Source organism: Esox lucius, chromosome 14 (genome assembly GCF_011004845.1).
Source record: "Esox lucius isolate fEsoLuc1 chromosome 14, fEsoLuc1.pri, whole genome shotgun sequence".
Classification (NCBI taxonomy): domain Eukaryota; kingdom Metazoa; phylum Chordata; class Actinopteri; order Esociformes; family Esocidae; genus Esox; species Esox lucius.
Genome location: NC_047582.1, coordinates 12,589,516 through 12,607,093, shown reverse-complemented (window position 1 = coordinate 12,607,093; position 17,578 = coordinate 12,589,516). Strand labels below are relative to the sequence as shown.

Below are 17,578 nucleotides of genomic sequence, written 5' to 3'. Positions count from 1 at the left end.
AACCGAATGTTGATCTTTCCACGCTTTGGAGTTTGGGTCCGGAACTGAAAGTTCCACTTTCATTCTTTCTATAGCTGAGGGGTTGCTGTACAGTTTCTGTGGTGAGTGTACATGCTGTCCCTGCACATAGCGAAGCAATGTGGTTACTATGGCGAAAACAAAGAGCACAAGTATGTGACGAGACTGCTGAGGTCCAACGCTGAATGAACCCAGTCGTTGCTGTGGCCTCAGTCATCCACCAACTACTTGCCACTTGCACCTTGGAGTTATAAATACAGACAGTGATCCTCTCCGGGGCAACTGTTGATCAACAACTCTGCCCCAACCTTGCACATCAACTCATTTGAATCACATGGATAATGCTCACCACTTCATAAGTGCTAGAATGGACCAGCTGGGTATATAAAGGGAGCTATGTTTCGCAGGGAAACCAATTCTGATAGTCAAGGACAAAGCCTTTCTGAACGTATTGAGTAAAGATATAGCTGCCCCCTAATTCGGTGATTCATTAAGCCTGTTTCAGTAACTGTTATTAGACAGAGATTGAATAATAAAACCCAGGGAAACGAAGACTGGCGACAGTTTTTTCACCAGTCCCCCCAGAACCTATCTGGGTCGTTCCGAAGTCATGGCTGACCACAAGAAGATATTACTGCGTCCCCTTTTCCGCCGGGATGTAAACTGGGATCCTTTCTGTGAGTGGACTCAGCCTGCGCACATGATCATGGAGCAAGACTTCGGCCTCCCTCCGTTCCTGGATGAAACTGACGTGAGCTGGATTAACTGGGCTAGGAGGAGACTGGCATCCTCATCCTGGCCGGGTTACACACGCAGCGCCATCCTCATCCCTGGAACTATTCCCTCTGCTGCAGTGGCTCCCCAGACAGCAGCAAAGCTTTCAAAACGGTCTGAAGGAGTGTCAGAGGTCACAACAGGACTGGACAGTTGGAAGATCACGCTGGATGTCAATCACTTCTCACCGGACAACATATCAATCAAAACCAAGGGGGGTTACCTTGAGATAGCAGGTACAACCATTATTTCTCTGGTCCGGGAAACCAGAAATCGGTAACTGTTGGAACATTCGTTGTTGCAGGAGCTGTAGAACATGTTGGTGTCACTTTAATAACTGTCACCAATTATTTTAAGGTCAACATGAAGAAAGGGAGGATGAACATGGATCAGTCTCCAGGTGCTTTACAAGAAAATACAAGTAAGTAAAATAAGGTTCCTCACCATCCTGTGAAAAACGAATCGTGGGAACAACCCTATAAAGAACATGTACAATTGAAAAAAATTCTGTTCTTTATGATAAAAACTAACTTTATTGTTTTGCGCAGTGATTTTAACACAAAAACGTTGTTCCTTGTGTGTGTTATGAGGAGATTTTGATTATGTGTTTGTTGAAGGCTGCCCCCTGGTGTGGACATGCAGCGCATCAGTTCATCTCTGTCTGGTGGAGTCCTCTTAGTAGAAGCGCCCTTACCAGGCTCAGACGGCGCCATCCTCCCCAGTGACATGGTCATCCCCATTCAGATTAAACATGAACAGGAGGGGAAAGAATGAATCCAGTTGACCAAGAGTCGAGATCCCTTACAATTAAATTACACCTTGGAGTGAGCATAGTGTGATGTATTGCTATTGAAATACTACAACTTGATTTACTCTCACAGTCACCACAAGCTTATTGTAATTATGTATTGTGTTAACTCTTTTCCCAAAATAATCAACACTGTTTGAATATTTTAACAGTTGTCATGTTAAAGATTATCTGGGTAAACTGTGAACACGACTAAGCCAGAATAGTTATAAAAAGCTAAAATCTAAATTTAACGATTTCAGTGGATTTTACCATTTTAATAAAAGCAGTAATCAAGCCATAGAAAAATTACCCGAATTGAGGAGAGCTGGGGGCTCTTATGTATGTTTAGTCAATGAGCCAGATCCTAGAACTGCAGCTCCCATGGCTATTAGCATACAAATGCTGCTAAATATATCCTTCTACTTTCAATAAATATTTTAGTATATTCTAACATAATAAAAAAAAAAATCATCTAATTTTGTTATAGCATTTTCTTTTATTGCAGCACCAATTCTGTTTTTGTAATGTAAAGACTGAAGTGAACATAATACACATGCTATACCTAGTATTCAGTTGCACCGCCTTTGGCCAAAATAACTGCAAATAAAAGCTGAATTTAGCAATCAGTGATGTTGCTCTACCTTTCTACTGACAAATTGGCCCATCTTTTAGCAGTTATAAATGTGATTTAGAAATTGACTCTTTACTGGAGACTGTAAGAGAATGCGACGTTCATTCTTAGCCATGTATGGGTGCTTTTTGATGTGTGAGTCGTTGTCCTACTGAGAGACCCAAAACCTTCAGTGGAGACCTAGTTTATGGTCAGCATTGCCTGGGGAAAGCAAGGCGTTGTATATAATATATATATATATATATATATATATATATATATACACACATATAAATACATATAATAGAAAATAAACACAATAAATACTGTAAATACATACATTCTCATTCAGTTAATTAAGTACCGATTCTCTTTTTTAATTTTGAACTGGCCAGGGGAAATGAATTGCAAGATGACAAGACAACACACAGAACCACATAAATAATAAATACAAACAAAGAAACACTACATAAAACTTGTTGAAGGCATGTGATGTAAAATATTTACAAGCTTAAGGATCTTTTGCAATTTGTTCTAGTTATTGCTGGCAGCAAAATTACATTAATGACTAGCGAAGGTAGTGTAGGCTTTAGGTTAAGGCCCGCGGGTTCATTTTATTAAGGTTCATTTTAAGTTAATTTAGTTAATTTGGAAAATATATCTTGAATTAATTCAGGTTTTTTTATGCAGTCAAAAAAGAGACAAACCTGTAGATATTATATTGTTCAAATTTTGACTAAAAACAAATATCAATGCAATATGTAAAGCGTTGGTTCCAAGTTTCATGGTCTGAAATAAAAAAGTATATATTGCCAAGATAATACATTCACCAAAATCTTTGAAATTATTGTATATTACATTTATGTTTTTGTTTGGTGTAGGTGCGAGCAGCACTGCACAGCTTCAGAGGATAACACAATAATTAACTTTAACTTGAATACAGCATATGTCTTGAAATCATTAAATGAATATTTGTGAATTCTGTTCTGTAGTGTCCCATTTTTACAGCTCATCCTGCCTGTAGTGTTATTATAACTAAGAGAACAGCACTTTGTATACATGTTTTTCCAGTTAACGACAAATACAACCAGCTCAGTTTGCTTTCAGGTCCATGCATAACAACCTATGTTCCTGAATCATTCATGTCTTTATTTGAGTTTCCCCCAGATCTTTTGTACGTAGTACTGGAGAACTATAACCTACGGGCGTGGCCGCTTCCCTTCCATCCTAATCTTACTGTTTGTGTCTTAGCTATAGTAGCTAAAAGGGGTTGGCCAATGTCAAAATTACTCCATTTGAACAACCCTTAAACCCTTTTCCCCAATTTACAAATTGTCCTATAAAGGTTGATGCAATGTTGGAGGCTGCTGTGGAGAGTAGATCAAATATTGATGACTTTAACACATTTGTCTCAAAAGAAAACAAACCCCTAATAGTTGTTTCCAGTGGTATTAGCACATCTAATCAGTTTGTTTCAAATTGATTTTTTCCCATGAGCTTTGAGTATGACTGCCACCATTGTGCAAGTGGTGGTTGACTTCAGGAAAACATCCCCCACCTCTGTCCCTTGACATTTAGCGCTCATCTGTTAGTTCAGCAGAATAATTTAAATGCATAATTTTCCACAATCCTAGGTAGGAGGAGAACATCAGCAGCCGAAAAATCTAAAACACTTCCATCTATCCTGACTGGGCATCAATAGAGTCCATCACCTCCTTATTTTCTCAGTCTTACCACTGCAGAGGTAAGCGTAAATGCACTTTTCAATTTACAGAAATGGTAATCAGCAAGAAAATGTGCAATAAGAAGTATTGATTCAAAAAATTTCATTAAAATAAAGTAACTTAAAAGCAATGTATCTAGTTTGAATTTTTGTAAAGAAAAATTGTAACGGTAATATCAACAGTATATTTGACTTTTGATTTGAACTTTAATCTTATTTGGTACAAGAAAACTATTAGGATCAATTCATATTTATAATAATGTCTGGAGTTTCTATCCCAGCAGTTGATAACCTTGGGATTTATCAACCCAAAGTGGGGTCTTTATAAAAAATACTTCTGACAACCAAAACACAGTCACATTGTTATGAAGAATTTGTATTACTACTCATCATTGCCTTTTAGTTGTTATTGTCAAGATCAGGTAGTTACTATGTTAGCCTTAAACAGGGCAAACATCAGAAAGGTGCTTCTTCTGTCCAGATGAGCACTACACATTTTCCTTCCATGGGCTGAATTACAGTATTTCCTGATACTCAGAAGCAATAAATTGCTGATTGTTTGTAAGTACCATTTGCATTCAGGGTTCAATGTTAAACATTTTTGCCCAGTGGGTTCACCCCAGGGAACAAGGCGACCGGCTGGTCCGTCAGTTACTAGGTATGTGGTTGTTATGTCGTGCAATCAACCAATGGGCATCTGTATTAAAAATTCCTGATACAAGCAAAGGCCTTGAAGATGGATTGTCAACCATCCGCTTGGCTGTCATGTTGATTAGGTGCTGTTTTCTATTACCATGGCTGGTCGGGGATTGTTTGCGAAAGTTGTCAATGCCTTTGTAAAAATACCCACATTTGTCCGCTCTAGCCGAGAATTTATGACAGGCGACAGTGCATCTGAGTTCCATTGACGTCGAAACAGGTACATTATTTTTTGCAGAGGTACAAATGTGACCTTGTAGTTATCCTTCACAGCCATCTTCATTTGAGTGACTGGCGCGAGTTTTTAAAGGTTTTATTGAAAGACAATACCAGACAGCCACGCGTCACATCACTGCTAAATGAGCTGGAAGGTAGTTTTGTGCATGTGCCAGATTACGAAACAACTGGAGGATGTCAAGTTTAAAATGCGATTCTTATTTTAAAATCTCTAAAAAAATTAATTGCGGTGGCCCGATCGGGACAGTGAGTTGGTAGTTTGATTAGTCCCGAATTAACTTTTTACTGGCCCGGGCCCATCCGGCCACCATTATTGGCGAGCCCTGGATTAGCATGTCAGCGAGCTACTGCAAGCGTTAGCACTAGCTTTAGCGTAATTAATTGTAATTTGGCAGTCACCTAAAATTGTCACCCTGAATAAACAACTCTATAAAATACAGAACACAGGCAATGAGAAATATTTTATTTTTCGTGAAATATACTGTTAACGTAACGTAAATATGTCCAAATACTTTTGCCATTTCTAAATGATAAAACCAATATAATTCATGTAAATCATTGAGTTTACAAAGAGAAGCCTTGGTACTAGCTACCTAATAATGCTTAATTGGAACACCCATTTTTTTTCTAATAATAACAACTTCAGTTGTAACCCTAGCATTTTAAACATTAAAACAAAATTGAAATTAAATATGGATCAGGAATTAACAACAACAGCAATTTCTGACCACTGTTGTGGAGTCAAAAAGGCATAATCAAAACCATTACTTGGATTTTCATGGCTTACTATGATAATGATGGTAAGTATAGATTATGGACAAATAAACAACATATTACACATCCAGCCAAAATTTGTCAGTTTCCATTTTTTTATGTACTGTCTCAGACCAGATCTTTAAGGAAGCCACTCCAGCTAATTAGTTTTATATACAGCATTTGAACCAATAATGCTGTATTGTTGTACAGCATCAGTCCAGTATTTGAAATAACACATTGTCTCTTTAAAGAAAAGGGGAGTGTGAGAGATGGCGAGTACGACAGCTGAAGAGATGAATAGAAGGCACTAGAAACAGCCACACGAACAAGAGCACAATGTATTTTGACTGAAAATGAATTGAAGTATTGAGAAGAATAATCCAGCTGATTAGTATTGTCAAAGGAGAAACATGGCTTGGATGGATCCGTGCTTGATTTGCATATTTTGACAGGACACACAATAAATCACCATGGGAATACAGGAAAAGGAGAATACTGCTCCTGATTCTTCAGTTTAGTTTTGCGGCAGGAGAGGACGTGCAAGGCATCTCTCTTTGTTATTTTACACCTCCTCTTCTTTCCCCCCTGATTGCCTGTGATAGGCATTGCATAATTCACCCTTTCCCACCGGATCCATTTGGTTCCTCCTCCTCAGGAAGTGGAGACGCCAGAGACTTCCAGCCGCTGCCTTCCTGGCGGTGCCTGCGATGCCCGTTCGTTCCTAGCGAGAAGCTGCAGGCGGTAGCGAAGGACCACGCAGGGGAAGGATGCATTTAAAGCAGGATGTGTGCTGGATGCTGGGAGACACGGCAGCGATAGCAGCAGCAGCAGCGGCGGCGAGCACGGAGGGCCTGGGAAGCACCCACCCCCTCTCTCTCCTCCTTTTCCTCCCCCCCTGCAGGACCATGCTTGCGTGAGGGATGAGGCTGTGCACAGGGACGCCAGGCCAGAGCTGCGGCCTACTTCTTCTCACAAGAGCCGGGCTCTCAACTGCAAGATCCGTGAACGCTTTGCTACCATCAAATCAGCATCTTCGGTAGGCAGGCTCCCTCTCCCGCTGTTTGCATTAGAACTAGGAGGGTCTGACTCGCTTGCCGTCCTCGCAGCTGCACATCTGTAGTCATGGCAACCGGATTCCGTTAATAAGTGTCATTTTTCCCCCCTCAGACCCCCCCTCTGCTTTGATGTGTGTGTAAATTGTTTGGATTTCCATCAAATCTCTTCCTGTGTCTGTTCGTTCTGCTCATCGGGATTGCATGTTTTGGTTTTACAAGATGTTAGATGTACCTCTACCATTTCCGTCCCAGAATAGCAGGCCTGCAAGGAGAAACGTGTGGCTGCCTACAGTATGTACGTGACAGATGTATTAGCATGGAGAACCCCCCGTTGACATTAAGAGGCAGTCTCTTGATGTTCATGTATGTAGCTACCATAATTGATGATGCATGTGCTATGTTACTAGCATGAAATCTGAACCAAGCAGCTATGATCAGTCAATGACGAGGAGAGTATTTCCTGCACTGATAAATGCTATCCACAGATACTGTAGCAAATTAACCATAGGAAGGTACCCTAATTAACAACTGTGTGTGTTTGTGTGTGTGCATGTATGTGTACAATTTATCGTTAGCTACAACTGTTTGGACTTGTGTTGGATGAGAACACTAATTTAGAATATTCTGGAATTAACTGTCATACTACTCAGGGGTGATTTTGAGAGACTGGTGTCGATCGAGTTTAAAAACAAAACCACATGAATGCTGTAGTCACTCATGTATATTTCATGTTTATCTCACTTCTATAGTCTTGCGAATATGAGTCAGATTCACAAATTACATTAATCTGCTGTTTGTTTCAAAGTCATTTCTCTGCCTATGTTTTACACATTTTCTGGTATATTACTGAACTATAGTACTAGCGTTTGTCTCTTTGTGAGTCCATATTCAACATAGCTGTACTATTCCATTGTACAGTTCATTCTTTATCAGGCCCTCTTGCTTTTTACCCCTGACCCTTTTCTGTCTGCCCTCTGACCCCTGACCCTGGTGTACAGGTCACCAGGTAGATCCAAGAGCATGAGCAGGACTCTGAGCTGCGGGAGCAGATGTCTGGGTATAAGCGCATGCGGCGGCAGCACCAGAAGCAGCTGATCGCCCTGGAGAACAGGCTGAAGGCGGAGATGGACGAGCACAGACTCCGGTTACAGAAGGAAGTAGAGACCCAAGCCAACAACACATACATAGAACTGGAGAGACTGGCTAAACGGCACGCCATTCAGACAGACAAAGAGGTGAATAATGATGTAGCCTGGTTGGTATGAATGAGGTAAACTGAAGATGTTCCAACTCCTTTGAATGAATGGCATTCTTAGAATTTTGCCATTTCAGCATAATGTCAGAATTTTAAGCAGCTCATAAACAGAATAATAAACAGGTGATAAACAGAATAATTCTGGAACATTCTCCCATCCAGATGAAAACAGCTACAGCAGAGGAGAAGAGAATCCAGCAACAGATCATTGCCCAGCAGAAGAAGGAGCTGACCACCTTCTTAGACAACCAGAAGAAAGAGTACAGGCTCTGTAAAGAGAAGATCAAAGAGGTAAACATAGAAATCAGTTATATATTTTCCCCCTTTGTGATTGCAATCCTTGCCATTTTCTCCCATGACACATTAAGTCCTGGTTCTTTTCTGGGTTTTGCAGGAGATGAATGAGGACCACAGTACACCCAAGGAGGAGAAGCAGGAGCGTCTGTCAAGGCACAAGGAGACGGTGCAGCGCTCGCAGGCTGAGGATGAGGCGCACCTCCTGGAACAGCAGAGGCTTGTCTACGAGAGGAGCTGCCGGGCCCTGAAACGCAGGACACTGGTCCGGAGGCACGAGTTTGAGCAGGAGCAGATGAGAGAGGTACAGTCCCTCTCTGAGGTCTAGCCAGCTAACTGACAGCACACAGTAAGAACAACGCTGACAGAATGGCAGTCTCATCCTCCGGTTAAATCGCCCTCGTTTGCATTGTCGTCACCCGAATGACGCGTTCCCTCGAAATGAAACCGAGGGATGACGCGACCTGTCCCACCCTAGGAGCTGAACAAGAAGACGTCGCAGAAGGAGATGGAGCAGGCCCTGACGATCCGGCAGGACGAGTCCACCCAGGAGCTGGAGCGCAGGCAGCTGCAGACGTTGCAGCGGCTTCGCGTGGAGCTCATCCGCCTGCAGCACCAGACGGAGCTGGAGAACCAGGAGGAGTACAACGGGCGTCGGCAGAGAGAGCTGCACCGAAAGCACGCCCTGGAGCAGAGGCAGCAGCCCCGGAACCTCAAGGTGCTGAGCATGCAGAGCTATGGCTGTGAAGGTGTACTTTTGGTTTAGTAAGAGCCGGTGAGCCTGTGCATCTGGGCGTAGACCCCTTGAATTTGAGTTGGGCCCCTGATTGGACTAAAGCTCAGCCGTCACTCATAACCGGCGCAATGGTTTTCTCGCTGTGGGTTTTCTTACCAATGTTTTGTTCTGTTTGTCCCTGTGGAGATGTTGGAGATGCAGATAAAGAAACAGTTCCAGGACACTTGTAAGGTGCAGAACAAGCAGTACAAAGCCCTGAGGAACCATCAGCTCGAGGTGTCTCCTAAGAGCGAGCACAAGGCCATCCTAAAGTCCCTGAAGGAGGAGCAGACGCGCAAGCTTGCCGTTCTGGCTGAACAGTACGAGCAGAGCATCAACGAGATGATGGCCTCACAAGCGGTAGGTACACACCCCGGAAGTCAGAACAGCTGGACGATATCTGCCGTTTCCTCAACGGTCTCTTGTCTCGGCGATCCCCTAGATGCGTCTGCAGGAGGAGCAGGAAGGGGAGTGCCAGGCGTTAAAGCAGCAGCTGCAGCAGGAGATGGAGCTCCTGGACGCCTACCAGAGCAAGACCAAGGCCCAGACAGAAGCCCAACATGACAGAGAGCTGCAGAAATTAGAGCAGAAGGTCTCCTTACGCAGGGCCCACCTGGAACAGAAGGTATGGCTCGGGTTATGTTCTCAGTCATAAGTCTTCAACCCTCTCCTGGGGACCCCCCAGCCATCTCACTGTTTAGTTTTAGCCCTGAACTAGCTCACCTGATTCAACAGGTAAGGACCTGGTAATTAGTTAATAAGTTGATTCAGGTTTGCTAACTCTGGGAATCATCTAATAGATGGAATGACTGGGGGGTCCCCAGGAGAGGGTTGAAGACCTTTGTTCTAAGTAGCCCAAACTCACCTAACTTAAGCTGATCACTTCCCTTATCTGTGGTGTGTTGGCTGTTACAGATTGAAGAGGAGCTGGCCTCACTTCAGAAGGAACGCACTGAAAGGATCAAGCACCTGTTCGAGAGGCAGGAGAGGGAGATGGACGCTTTCGACGCCGAGAGCGCCAGGCTGGGGTATGGGAGCTTCGGATCGCTGGACTTCCCCAAGGAGGACGACAGATGAGAGAGGATGTGTGCGTGGAGGACATCACCCTTCTGTCCTGTTGTATGACCTGGACGGCCTGTCGACACATCCGTCGTCAGCGCCGCACGGACAACGCTGGATAACTCTTTCTCCCTGCGGCCTTTTAGGTGCCACATCACAGCGTAGAGCTGTTGGGTCATGGGAACTACTTTTGTGAGACGGAAAAAATGATAAAGGTCAACACAAAAAAAAATCTAAAAGATTAAACAAGATTCATTCACAACACAAGTCAAACCAAGTGTGTGTAACTTGAAAGTCATGCATTGGAGATGACAAGAAAAGAATACTTATCGAAAAATATAAACGGACTCTCCATGTCATCATCCTCCTTTTGGTATGAATTCAGTAAATTCAGGAAATTTTAGTAAAAATGAGCACTTTGATATGTTTAAGTATTAACCCATCATGTTCATATGATGCTTAATGTGTATGTTACATTGGGTGCATTGCGATTGTGGAATGTGAACTGCGGATCACGCCGTGGTGTTTAGCTGCTTCGTTTTCTTCTCATGGATTGTGAATAATACTGTATCTGAACACTGGAAGCTAACAGAAGGTATCAGGATGGCGTCCAGTCTTGTACGTAGACAGTTTTATGGTTAGCTTTTACTTAATTCCATATTGTGTTAAAGCATATGGTCCTTCACTTTTTTTTTTTAAACAGTTACAGTACTTTATTTTCTATTGTTCGATATTTAGGATTTATTGGCGTCAGTTTGATCAAGATGTGTATTTTATCACAAATGATTCAACTCAGTAAAACTGCTTATTATTGCATGCACTTTAAAGACAAATTCAGGTTGTGAAGTGAAGCATGAATCTGTCAAAGCGATTTTAGCTGTTTGTAAATAAAAGTGGTTATAGCATTTTTGTTTTAAAGCCTACTGATAAGCGCCATATTTGATAGGACCATTTCACAAATGCCTTTATTTAATTTGTGCCTATGAAGCTGTTTTGATTTGTCATAGTTGTTCCTTTTTGTTTAGCACGGCCAACACCGTTGTTTGTTCAATCCAAATTTGTGCATCATTTAATGTTCACTAATCAAAGGTCTTGTAAAAGGATAATGGTGAGAATTGTGTTGTTTAACTTTTGATATAAATATTTGTATTTGAGAACATAAGTAGGAGATCCAGAAGCATTGGTCGATTGCTGACGATGGAACATATCATTATCATTAGAAATACTTTTTTTTCTTACGAATAGAACAGACATGGTAATACTTTAGATCAACATACTGGAAACTCTAAACACTAAAGACTTTTGTCAGATTGTATAATAACTGTTAATGGTATTACAGAATTACTGTAAATACATAGAATTCTTATATCTGCCTGGTAATAGCCCAGCAGGTGGTTGCATTGTTCTGGGTTGCATTCAAGTCATAGCTGTTTTGTAACCAGATGTATGATGTTTTGCAGTATTCACTGTTGTTATTGAACATAAGGTTGCACAGTGCGTCTATTACAGTGACTGGGAAGGAAATTGTTTGGTGCTTTATTTCTAATATCACCATCAGCCTTCGAAGTCCATTGACACAGAAGACCAGATTGAATGGATGTCTATGGATGTTACAAACTATTTCAAAATGTTCACGATGAACAGTTTTGAAAGATTGTTTTATGTTGAGATCTTGAATGCAACCCTAGTATTTTTACATCGGCTTCTAAACTCACTCCTCTGTCCTGTTTCTCACAAAGTGATAAATGCCTGCATTCAGTCCGAATGCAGGTTATAGATATTGAGACATTTGAAGACAATTTCCAGTTGAGCCAACATTTGCAGTATTTGCTATGAATGGGATCTTTGCAAACAATTCCTGTCAAGGGAAACTGTGAGATGGTGGGCATTTATATACTCTTTCAAAGCCTTGTGAACTTGTAGATATTATGTTTCTGTGTCTACACCTATTAAGAAGGAAGTTAGAGAACATTTCACAAAGCAATGACTGGAAGTCTATTTGCGCTATTGCTAGATGACAACTTCCTTCAATTTGCACATAGATATAATATCCTCAAGTTCATCTGACTGGGGAAATTGAACATTTATTGTCAAAATCTTGAACTAGCCTTAGAGTCAAAGCCTGTAAACTGTTCAAATTGAATCCTGGTCATCATTCAAGTAATTGAAATCAAGCTCTTCATCGTGGGCTGGGGTTAAAAATCCCCAAGATTAGGAATGTTATAAAAGCCTATCTAACAAACACATGGAATAGAAATTTGAAACACATTAATACTAATATTTTCAGTGTGAGAAACCCAGTAGGGCATTGTTTAAACCCCCAGACTCATGACTGGTTGCAAGATTTTAATTGACTGAGTTATACAGTAGACCTTAGTTTTGGAATTATTTGAATGGGGGATTTTGGATATTGTACGATTTGTTGATATATGGTTTAGATTCACATGATCTTTTCTCTGGGTTTGTTGAGGCAGGTTCCAACCTGTTATGAACCAAACTGCTTTGGTGGAATTAAGTTATAAAGAAAGATGTATTTATCTAGAATAAATGGGACTTTCCTAAACTGTACCACACAGTATTTCCTGTGCGATGCGGCAATTAAATAAAAAAAGATTCTCTTGAAACAAGATGTCATCAACATCCTGCATCCAATGTCAGTGCTCCCCTGAATGAATGTGACATTCATTTTAGAATGTCCTGTATTGTTGACATATAAGCATTGCATAAAGATTACACACTGACCTGACTTGTTTTTTCACCAAACCAACAATTGACTCGCCAGAATAGGAGTCGTAGCTAATAGATTCACTAGAAGGGACCCTTCAAACTCCAACCATCTAACCATGCAGACATTAAATCTGTTTGATTGGGCTGTTAGGGAGGGACTCTCACCTAGCTATATAACTTCATCTGTAATTTCCTTGAAGTGCCGACTACAGTAGCTCTGCCACCAGCAGCAGCCTTTTAAATGTTGGCCAAATGGAAAGCACCCTGGGAAGGATGGTAAACGGCTTTGCGGTGGTGGTGGTCTACCCTCACCTGAGTAGTACTGACAGGAATGTGGTCGCATGAGTTCCCCCGGAACTGGCCCAGACAAGCACTCAGCCAACTGAAACCCAAATCCCTACTGATGAAATACAGTGTAAAAGAAAACCACGACTGAGTTGAAAAAGGTGAATAATCATCAAGAGTAAAATGTACTCCATATACATAAGAAAATGCATTCTTAGATACAATAGCAAAGTGGCTATATCTAAATATGAGACTTCATGTTGCAGAAGGCGAAGGAAGAAAGTACACCAACAATTTAACAGAAATTAAGAAACAGTACAGAATGAACTTACCTCAAGTCATGTGTTAGAAACAGGCCCCTTTGGTAATTAATTTAACTTATTTCAACCCTGATCTTTCAGAACTCTTTGGGGTGAGTCTTGGTTTTATCTAATCGTTGGGGATTGTGGTTGAAAAAAGAATCAGTCTTGTTAGTGTTTAGAAAGAAACGAAGACTAAACAAACATTTCCTGACCAGTGTATGGCTTTCCATAACCTTTTAAGGTATGACATAGTGTTGTGCTAAGGTTAGACTGGACACTAACTCACGGTGTGGTAATGTTTCTTTGGCTACTTTACGCACTGGTAAAAGTCTCTTATTGAGAAACTCTCTTCCTGTGCATCGACAGCTTCCTGTAAGCCCACAGGCAAGGGTTTCGCATGAACATGACAAGGGCACCAGGTCTTCAATGACGTCTATCAACCCACTATGAGGTCAAATGTTTTTTTCCCCACAACTGACAAGAGTTTATTTGGCTTGTAAACATCTTTCACCACAAGATCATTAATTCAAACACAATTGTTTGGTCGAAATATAATGAGTATGTTGGTTATTTCATCCAAGTATTACTTGAGTTTAGTGGTTGTATCAGTGAGTCCAATACCACACAATGTAAGTGCTAAAGGTAATCTGTTACCGTTTATTTAACTTTTTTCACATTAGGCAAAACTCTTACTGTACACTACCCATCACCTACAATCATTAAAAGCAAAACAAATTTTTTATTGCAACATGTTTTTTTTTTGTCTTATCAACTGTAACAAACAATATCAAAGAAATGTAAGTAATGCTGATGTTTAGCACACACCACACTAATTTGCATCAATTCTGTCTTCTGCATTTGGCCCTGATATCTTGTACACGGCACAATTCATATTTTCATTTCCATGTTCTGAGGGAGGGAGACATGCTCATGGGGATGGTGGTCATAGACTTTCCACCTCCATAATGAAATTAGATTATGGGGTCAGATCTAGGGTCGGGAATCTAGAAATGTCCTACCAGCCCATCTTCAGATATGGCTTCAGATATGGCTATCACATATCTTCAGATATGGCTGCATACATGGTTGTTTCCCCGATGTTGTCCAGACACATGGACAGTTGCTCACTGGCCAATGATATTGCACCGAATCTGTGTGGAGTTTTTGCCTGGTAGTAGACTACTTTATCAAGAACGATGTACTAGTGATGGTTCACAACAGTTCCGTTTATAGTGTCAACCCTGTCATGGGGCTCTCTGATTTATTCCTCTGCCTTGCTGTCTATGCTGATCCATGTTGAAAGACACTACCAGTGTTCACACACCAACTTATATGAATACCAACTGTGGTATGGATTCCACTGAGAACTCATACAAATCTAAGGCCTTATGGTGGCAATTGTGTACTTTTCAATCTGAACATAGTAGGCAAAACAATGTAAGATCCACACAGTATCTTCACCAAATGATTGAGTGATGATCAATTAGGAACAATGAGCATAGTGATAGTAAAATATATTATAACAATAGAGAAGGACATCTTATCAATTGTTATGCATGTACTTTATGAGAATTTGTATTTAGGTGTGAAAGATATCTTTCTAGATGGCACTCCAATGTTTGGTCTTGTTGCGGTATTGATCTGTTGTGTTTTCTGTACTGAAATATAACCACATACTTGGGTGAATAGTACCAAAAAGCTCCCAGTTTATTACTCTAGGGGGCAACAACACTTATGCAATTAACAGCATTATGACCTCTTATGAGTGGAAACAAATGACCTCATATAAACAAATAAATTGATTTTTTAACACAGCTTTTACAGTACAGTACCTCAAGTCAAAGATAATAATCCATTGACAGTTAAAATGTTTGTAAATGTTTGTACGTGCTGAGTTCATACACAAATTAATATTCCTGTGATGCAATAATATTGACCCTTTTGGAGTAAGTTCATACCACAGGAAGTGATGAATATGATCAGTCATTTAGATCTGATATAAAAAGAAACGGTCTGAGAAATTATGTTCTGGGAAATGTAGTTGCTTCACCAACAAGCACGTAATTTCCTGTAATGACAAATGTGTGGTTTCAGTCTTTTAAAATGTTTTTCAAATGAGTGTTCATGACTAGTTTGTGTCTGACACTTGGCCTATGTCAGTGTATGGGAAATGAGTGGTCATGTAAAGATAATGTATCCTCAGGTGTCTATATCACCAACAGCAAGAAGTAAGTACAATTATATTATAAAACAATTATTACATAGATTTATACTGTACATAACTAAATATTCAGCTGTCTGAACACTATTCTTAATTTTGCTTTAATGCCACTAGTATTGGTAGAATATGAGTTTGCAGACATTGAATGACTGTTGCTGTACAAATTATTGTGTTTGACTTTTGTTTTCATTTATGAATGATTATACTTTGTGCACAGGTACAAACTTAGTAAATGTCCACAGAACTTTTATTTTGTCTTAATTATATGTGTGTGTGTGTATATATATATATATATATATATGTATATACACACACACACACACACACACTACAGATGAACAGTTACTCTGTATGCAACACCAGTCCTGGAAGGTAGTTACTTCTGTTACTGCACTCACCTTGTATCCCAGGTGTATCACCTTCTAATGTGGTCATTACTAGAAGTGGATAAAAACCACCAATGTTTTGGCACCGCAGAACAGGAGTTGCTTCCTCCTGCTGTAACATTTACCACAGCTACTCGGAGCAACATGGGTGTCAGGACTGAATCAGATTACAGCAAAATTCCTGAGGTAGCATGTTGAAGTGTCTGTGATATAGGTATCAGTGTCACGTTTGGCATGATCTCGCTCCTTTCTCCTCAGCGTGGCTTTCCCTGATGCTGGTTGTTGCCATTCACCCATCTGATGCAGGAGCTGCATGTGGAAACACACCATGTGGACCCTCCCTACAGAGAAGTCTGAAACTAACCCGACTAATGCACAAGGAATCTGGAGACCTCTTAAAAACATATGTATGTAGAACATCCAAGCTGTAATATTTATGTACCTTAAAATCGCACACAGTTTATTGGGAAACCAGTCATTATAGGCTACCGGGAAGCTTTTTAAAAACATATTTTTCATTGATCTCCAGAAGGCCAGTCAAGGGGATCAGTCTGACCTGTTCTGCCAGAAGTCAAGCAACATCGTCCCTGATCCAATCATCTCTGGCCTTGACCCCTCGGAGAGGATATTGAGCATCTACTCCCACTGTAAGACTTTCTTACCACATCTGACGAGGGTTACCGAACAACAGACAGACTTGCAGCCACCTTCTAGCCCACTGCTGAACCAACTCTTAACTGCCCAGAATCGCATCAGTGGTCTGGGCAATCAAATAAACTGCCTTTACCAAACCCTCTTTCCAAACCTGCCCATCCCTCCTGAACCTGTAGATGGACCTATGTCGGTACCCCCCCCACAGAATGTGTTCCAACAGAAGATCTATGGCTGTGTGGTTCTGAAGAGATTCAAGGAGTTTCTGGCAAATTCTGCACGTGAACTTAAGACCATTAAGGACCAGATGTGCTCAAGAAGGAAAACATTTGGACATGCAAATGCACTGTTTTGAGGCTAACTTTCTATTTATTGTATTTATTATTTATTTTTACGTGGGTTAATAAGTTAAGGAAGCTCATTGCTGTCACAGAACAAAAAAAAGACTGGGCCAAAGGTTTCTTTAGCTGCAAGTAGGGAGTAGGGTTGGAAAACACCAATTCCCTGGTTTTTCGAAAATCCCTCTTGGATTATTCATAGAATGAGAAAATGAGCAGGACATCTGGAATCTATTAACAGGATTTCTGGGAAACTATGGAATTCATTGATTGGAATTTTGCAACCCTAGTACGGAGTTATAGAAATGCATAAAAAACATGTCATTTTCTCATTGATAATGTATTAAATTGTGTTAATATTACCTTGCATTTTTCTGTACAGTTTGGTATGTCATTAATATTAAATAAATGTATTTTGTCAATTCTGATTCACTTCTGTAATTTGGCCAATATAAAGCTTTATAAGCAAAATTCACATAATTAGTTTTGCAGCCTGTGCTGTACTGCCGTCTGTGGTGTTAACCTTAGGCTGAGATATGTGCCATGCAGGAAGGACTTGAGACACTGAGTCTGTGACCTCATCTCACAGTGACGCATGACACAACACAACATCTGATAGGAAA

At 40.7% G+C, this 17,578-nt stretch overlaps 3 protein-coding genes and 1 long non-coding RNA gene across 7 annotated transcripts; 3 read left to right on the top strand and 1 right to left on the bottom strand.

The window, feature by feature from the left end:
* The first annotated feature begins 287 nt into the window (after positions 1 to 287).
* On the top strand, positions 288 to 2,507 carry LOC105014911 (heat shock protein beta-1). Its single transcript, XM_010877623.3, has 3 exons — positions 288 to 1,028; positions 1,150 to 1,213; positions 1,410 to 2,507. The coding sequence occupies exons 1-3, from the start codon at positions 629 to 631 to the stop codon at positions 1,564 to 1,566; spliced, it is 621 nt and encodes a 206-aa protein (XP_010875925.2). The 5' UTR covers positions 288 to 628; the 3' UTR covers positions 1,567 to 2,507.
* An 89-nt stretch (positions 2,508 to 2,596) lies between these two features.
* On the top strand, positions 2,597 to 12,685 carry taok3b (TAO kinase 3b). 2 transcript variants are annotated; one of them, XM_020053685.3, is made up of 9 exons: positions 2,597 to 3,936; positions 6,263 to 6,643; positions 7,661 to 7,897; positions 8,080 to 8,208; positions 8,312 to 8,515; positions 8,690 to 8,929; positions 9,134 to 9,346; positions 9,429 to 9,611; positions 9,902 to 12,685. In XM_020053685.3, the coding sequence occupies exons 3-9, from the start codon at positions 7,712 to 7,714 to the stop codon at positions 10,061 to 10,063; spliced, it is 1,317 nt and encodes a 438-aa protein (XP_019909244.2). In that variant the 5' UTR covers positions 2,597 to 3,936; positions 6,263 to 6,643; positions 7,661 to 7,711; the 3' UTR covers positions 10,064 to 12,685. The 2 variants fall into 2 exon arrangements, with proteins under 2 accessions (XP_019909244.2, XP_019909245.2); XM_020053686.3 differs by lacking the exon at positions 2,597 to 3,936 and adding an exon at positions 3,943 to 4,834.
* On the bottom strand, positions 10,148 to 13,696 carry LOC105014912. 2 transcript variants are annotated; one of them, XR_828347.3, is made up of 3 exons: positions 13,390 to 13,696; positions 13,085 to 13,172; positions 10,148 to 10,232 (listed from the first exon to the last, which is right to left on the bottom strand). It is a non-coding gene; the product is annotated as an uncharacterized LOC105014912 (long non-coding RNA). The 2 variants fall into 2 exon arrangements; XR_828346.3 differs by having other exon boundaries at positions 13,085 to 13,154.
* Positions 13,697 to 15,473: 1,777 nt separating this feature from the next.
* m17 (IL-6 subfamily cytokine M17) lies at positions 15,474 to 17,377 on the top strand. 2 transcript variants are annotated; one of them, XM_010877628.4, is made up of 3 exons: positions 15,474 to 15,587; positions 16,225 to 16,373; positions 16,499 to 17,377. In XM_010877628.4, exons 1-3 carry the CDS (start codon positions 15,530 to 15,532, stop codon positions 16,970 to 16,972), a joined length of 681 nt encoding a protein of 226 aa, XP_010875930.1. In that variant the 5' UTR covers positions 15,474 to 15,529; the 3' UTR covers positions 16,973 to 17,377. The 2 variants fall into 2 exon arrangements, with proteins under 2 accessions (XP_010875930.1, XP_010875929.1); XM_010877627.4 differs by having other exon boundaries at positions 16,496 to 17,377.
* The last annotated feature ends 201 nt before the right edge of the window (positions 17,378 to 17,578 follow it).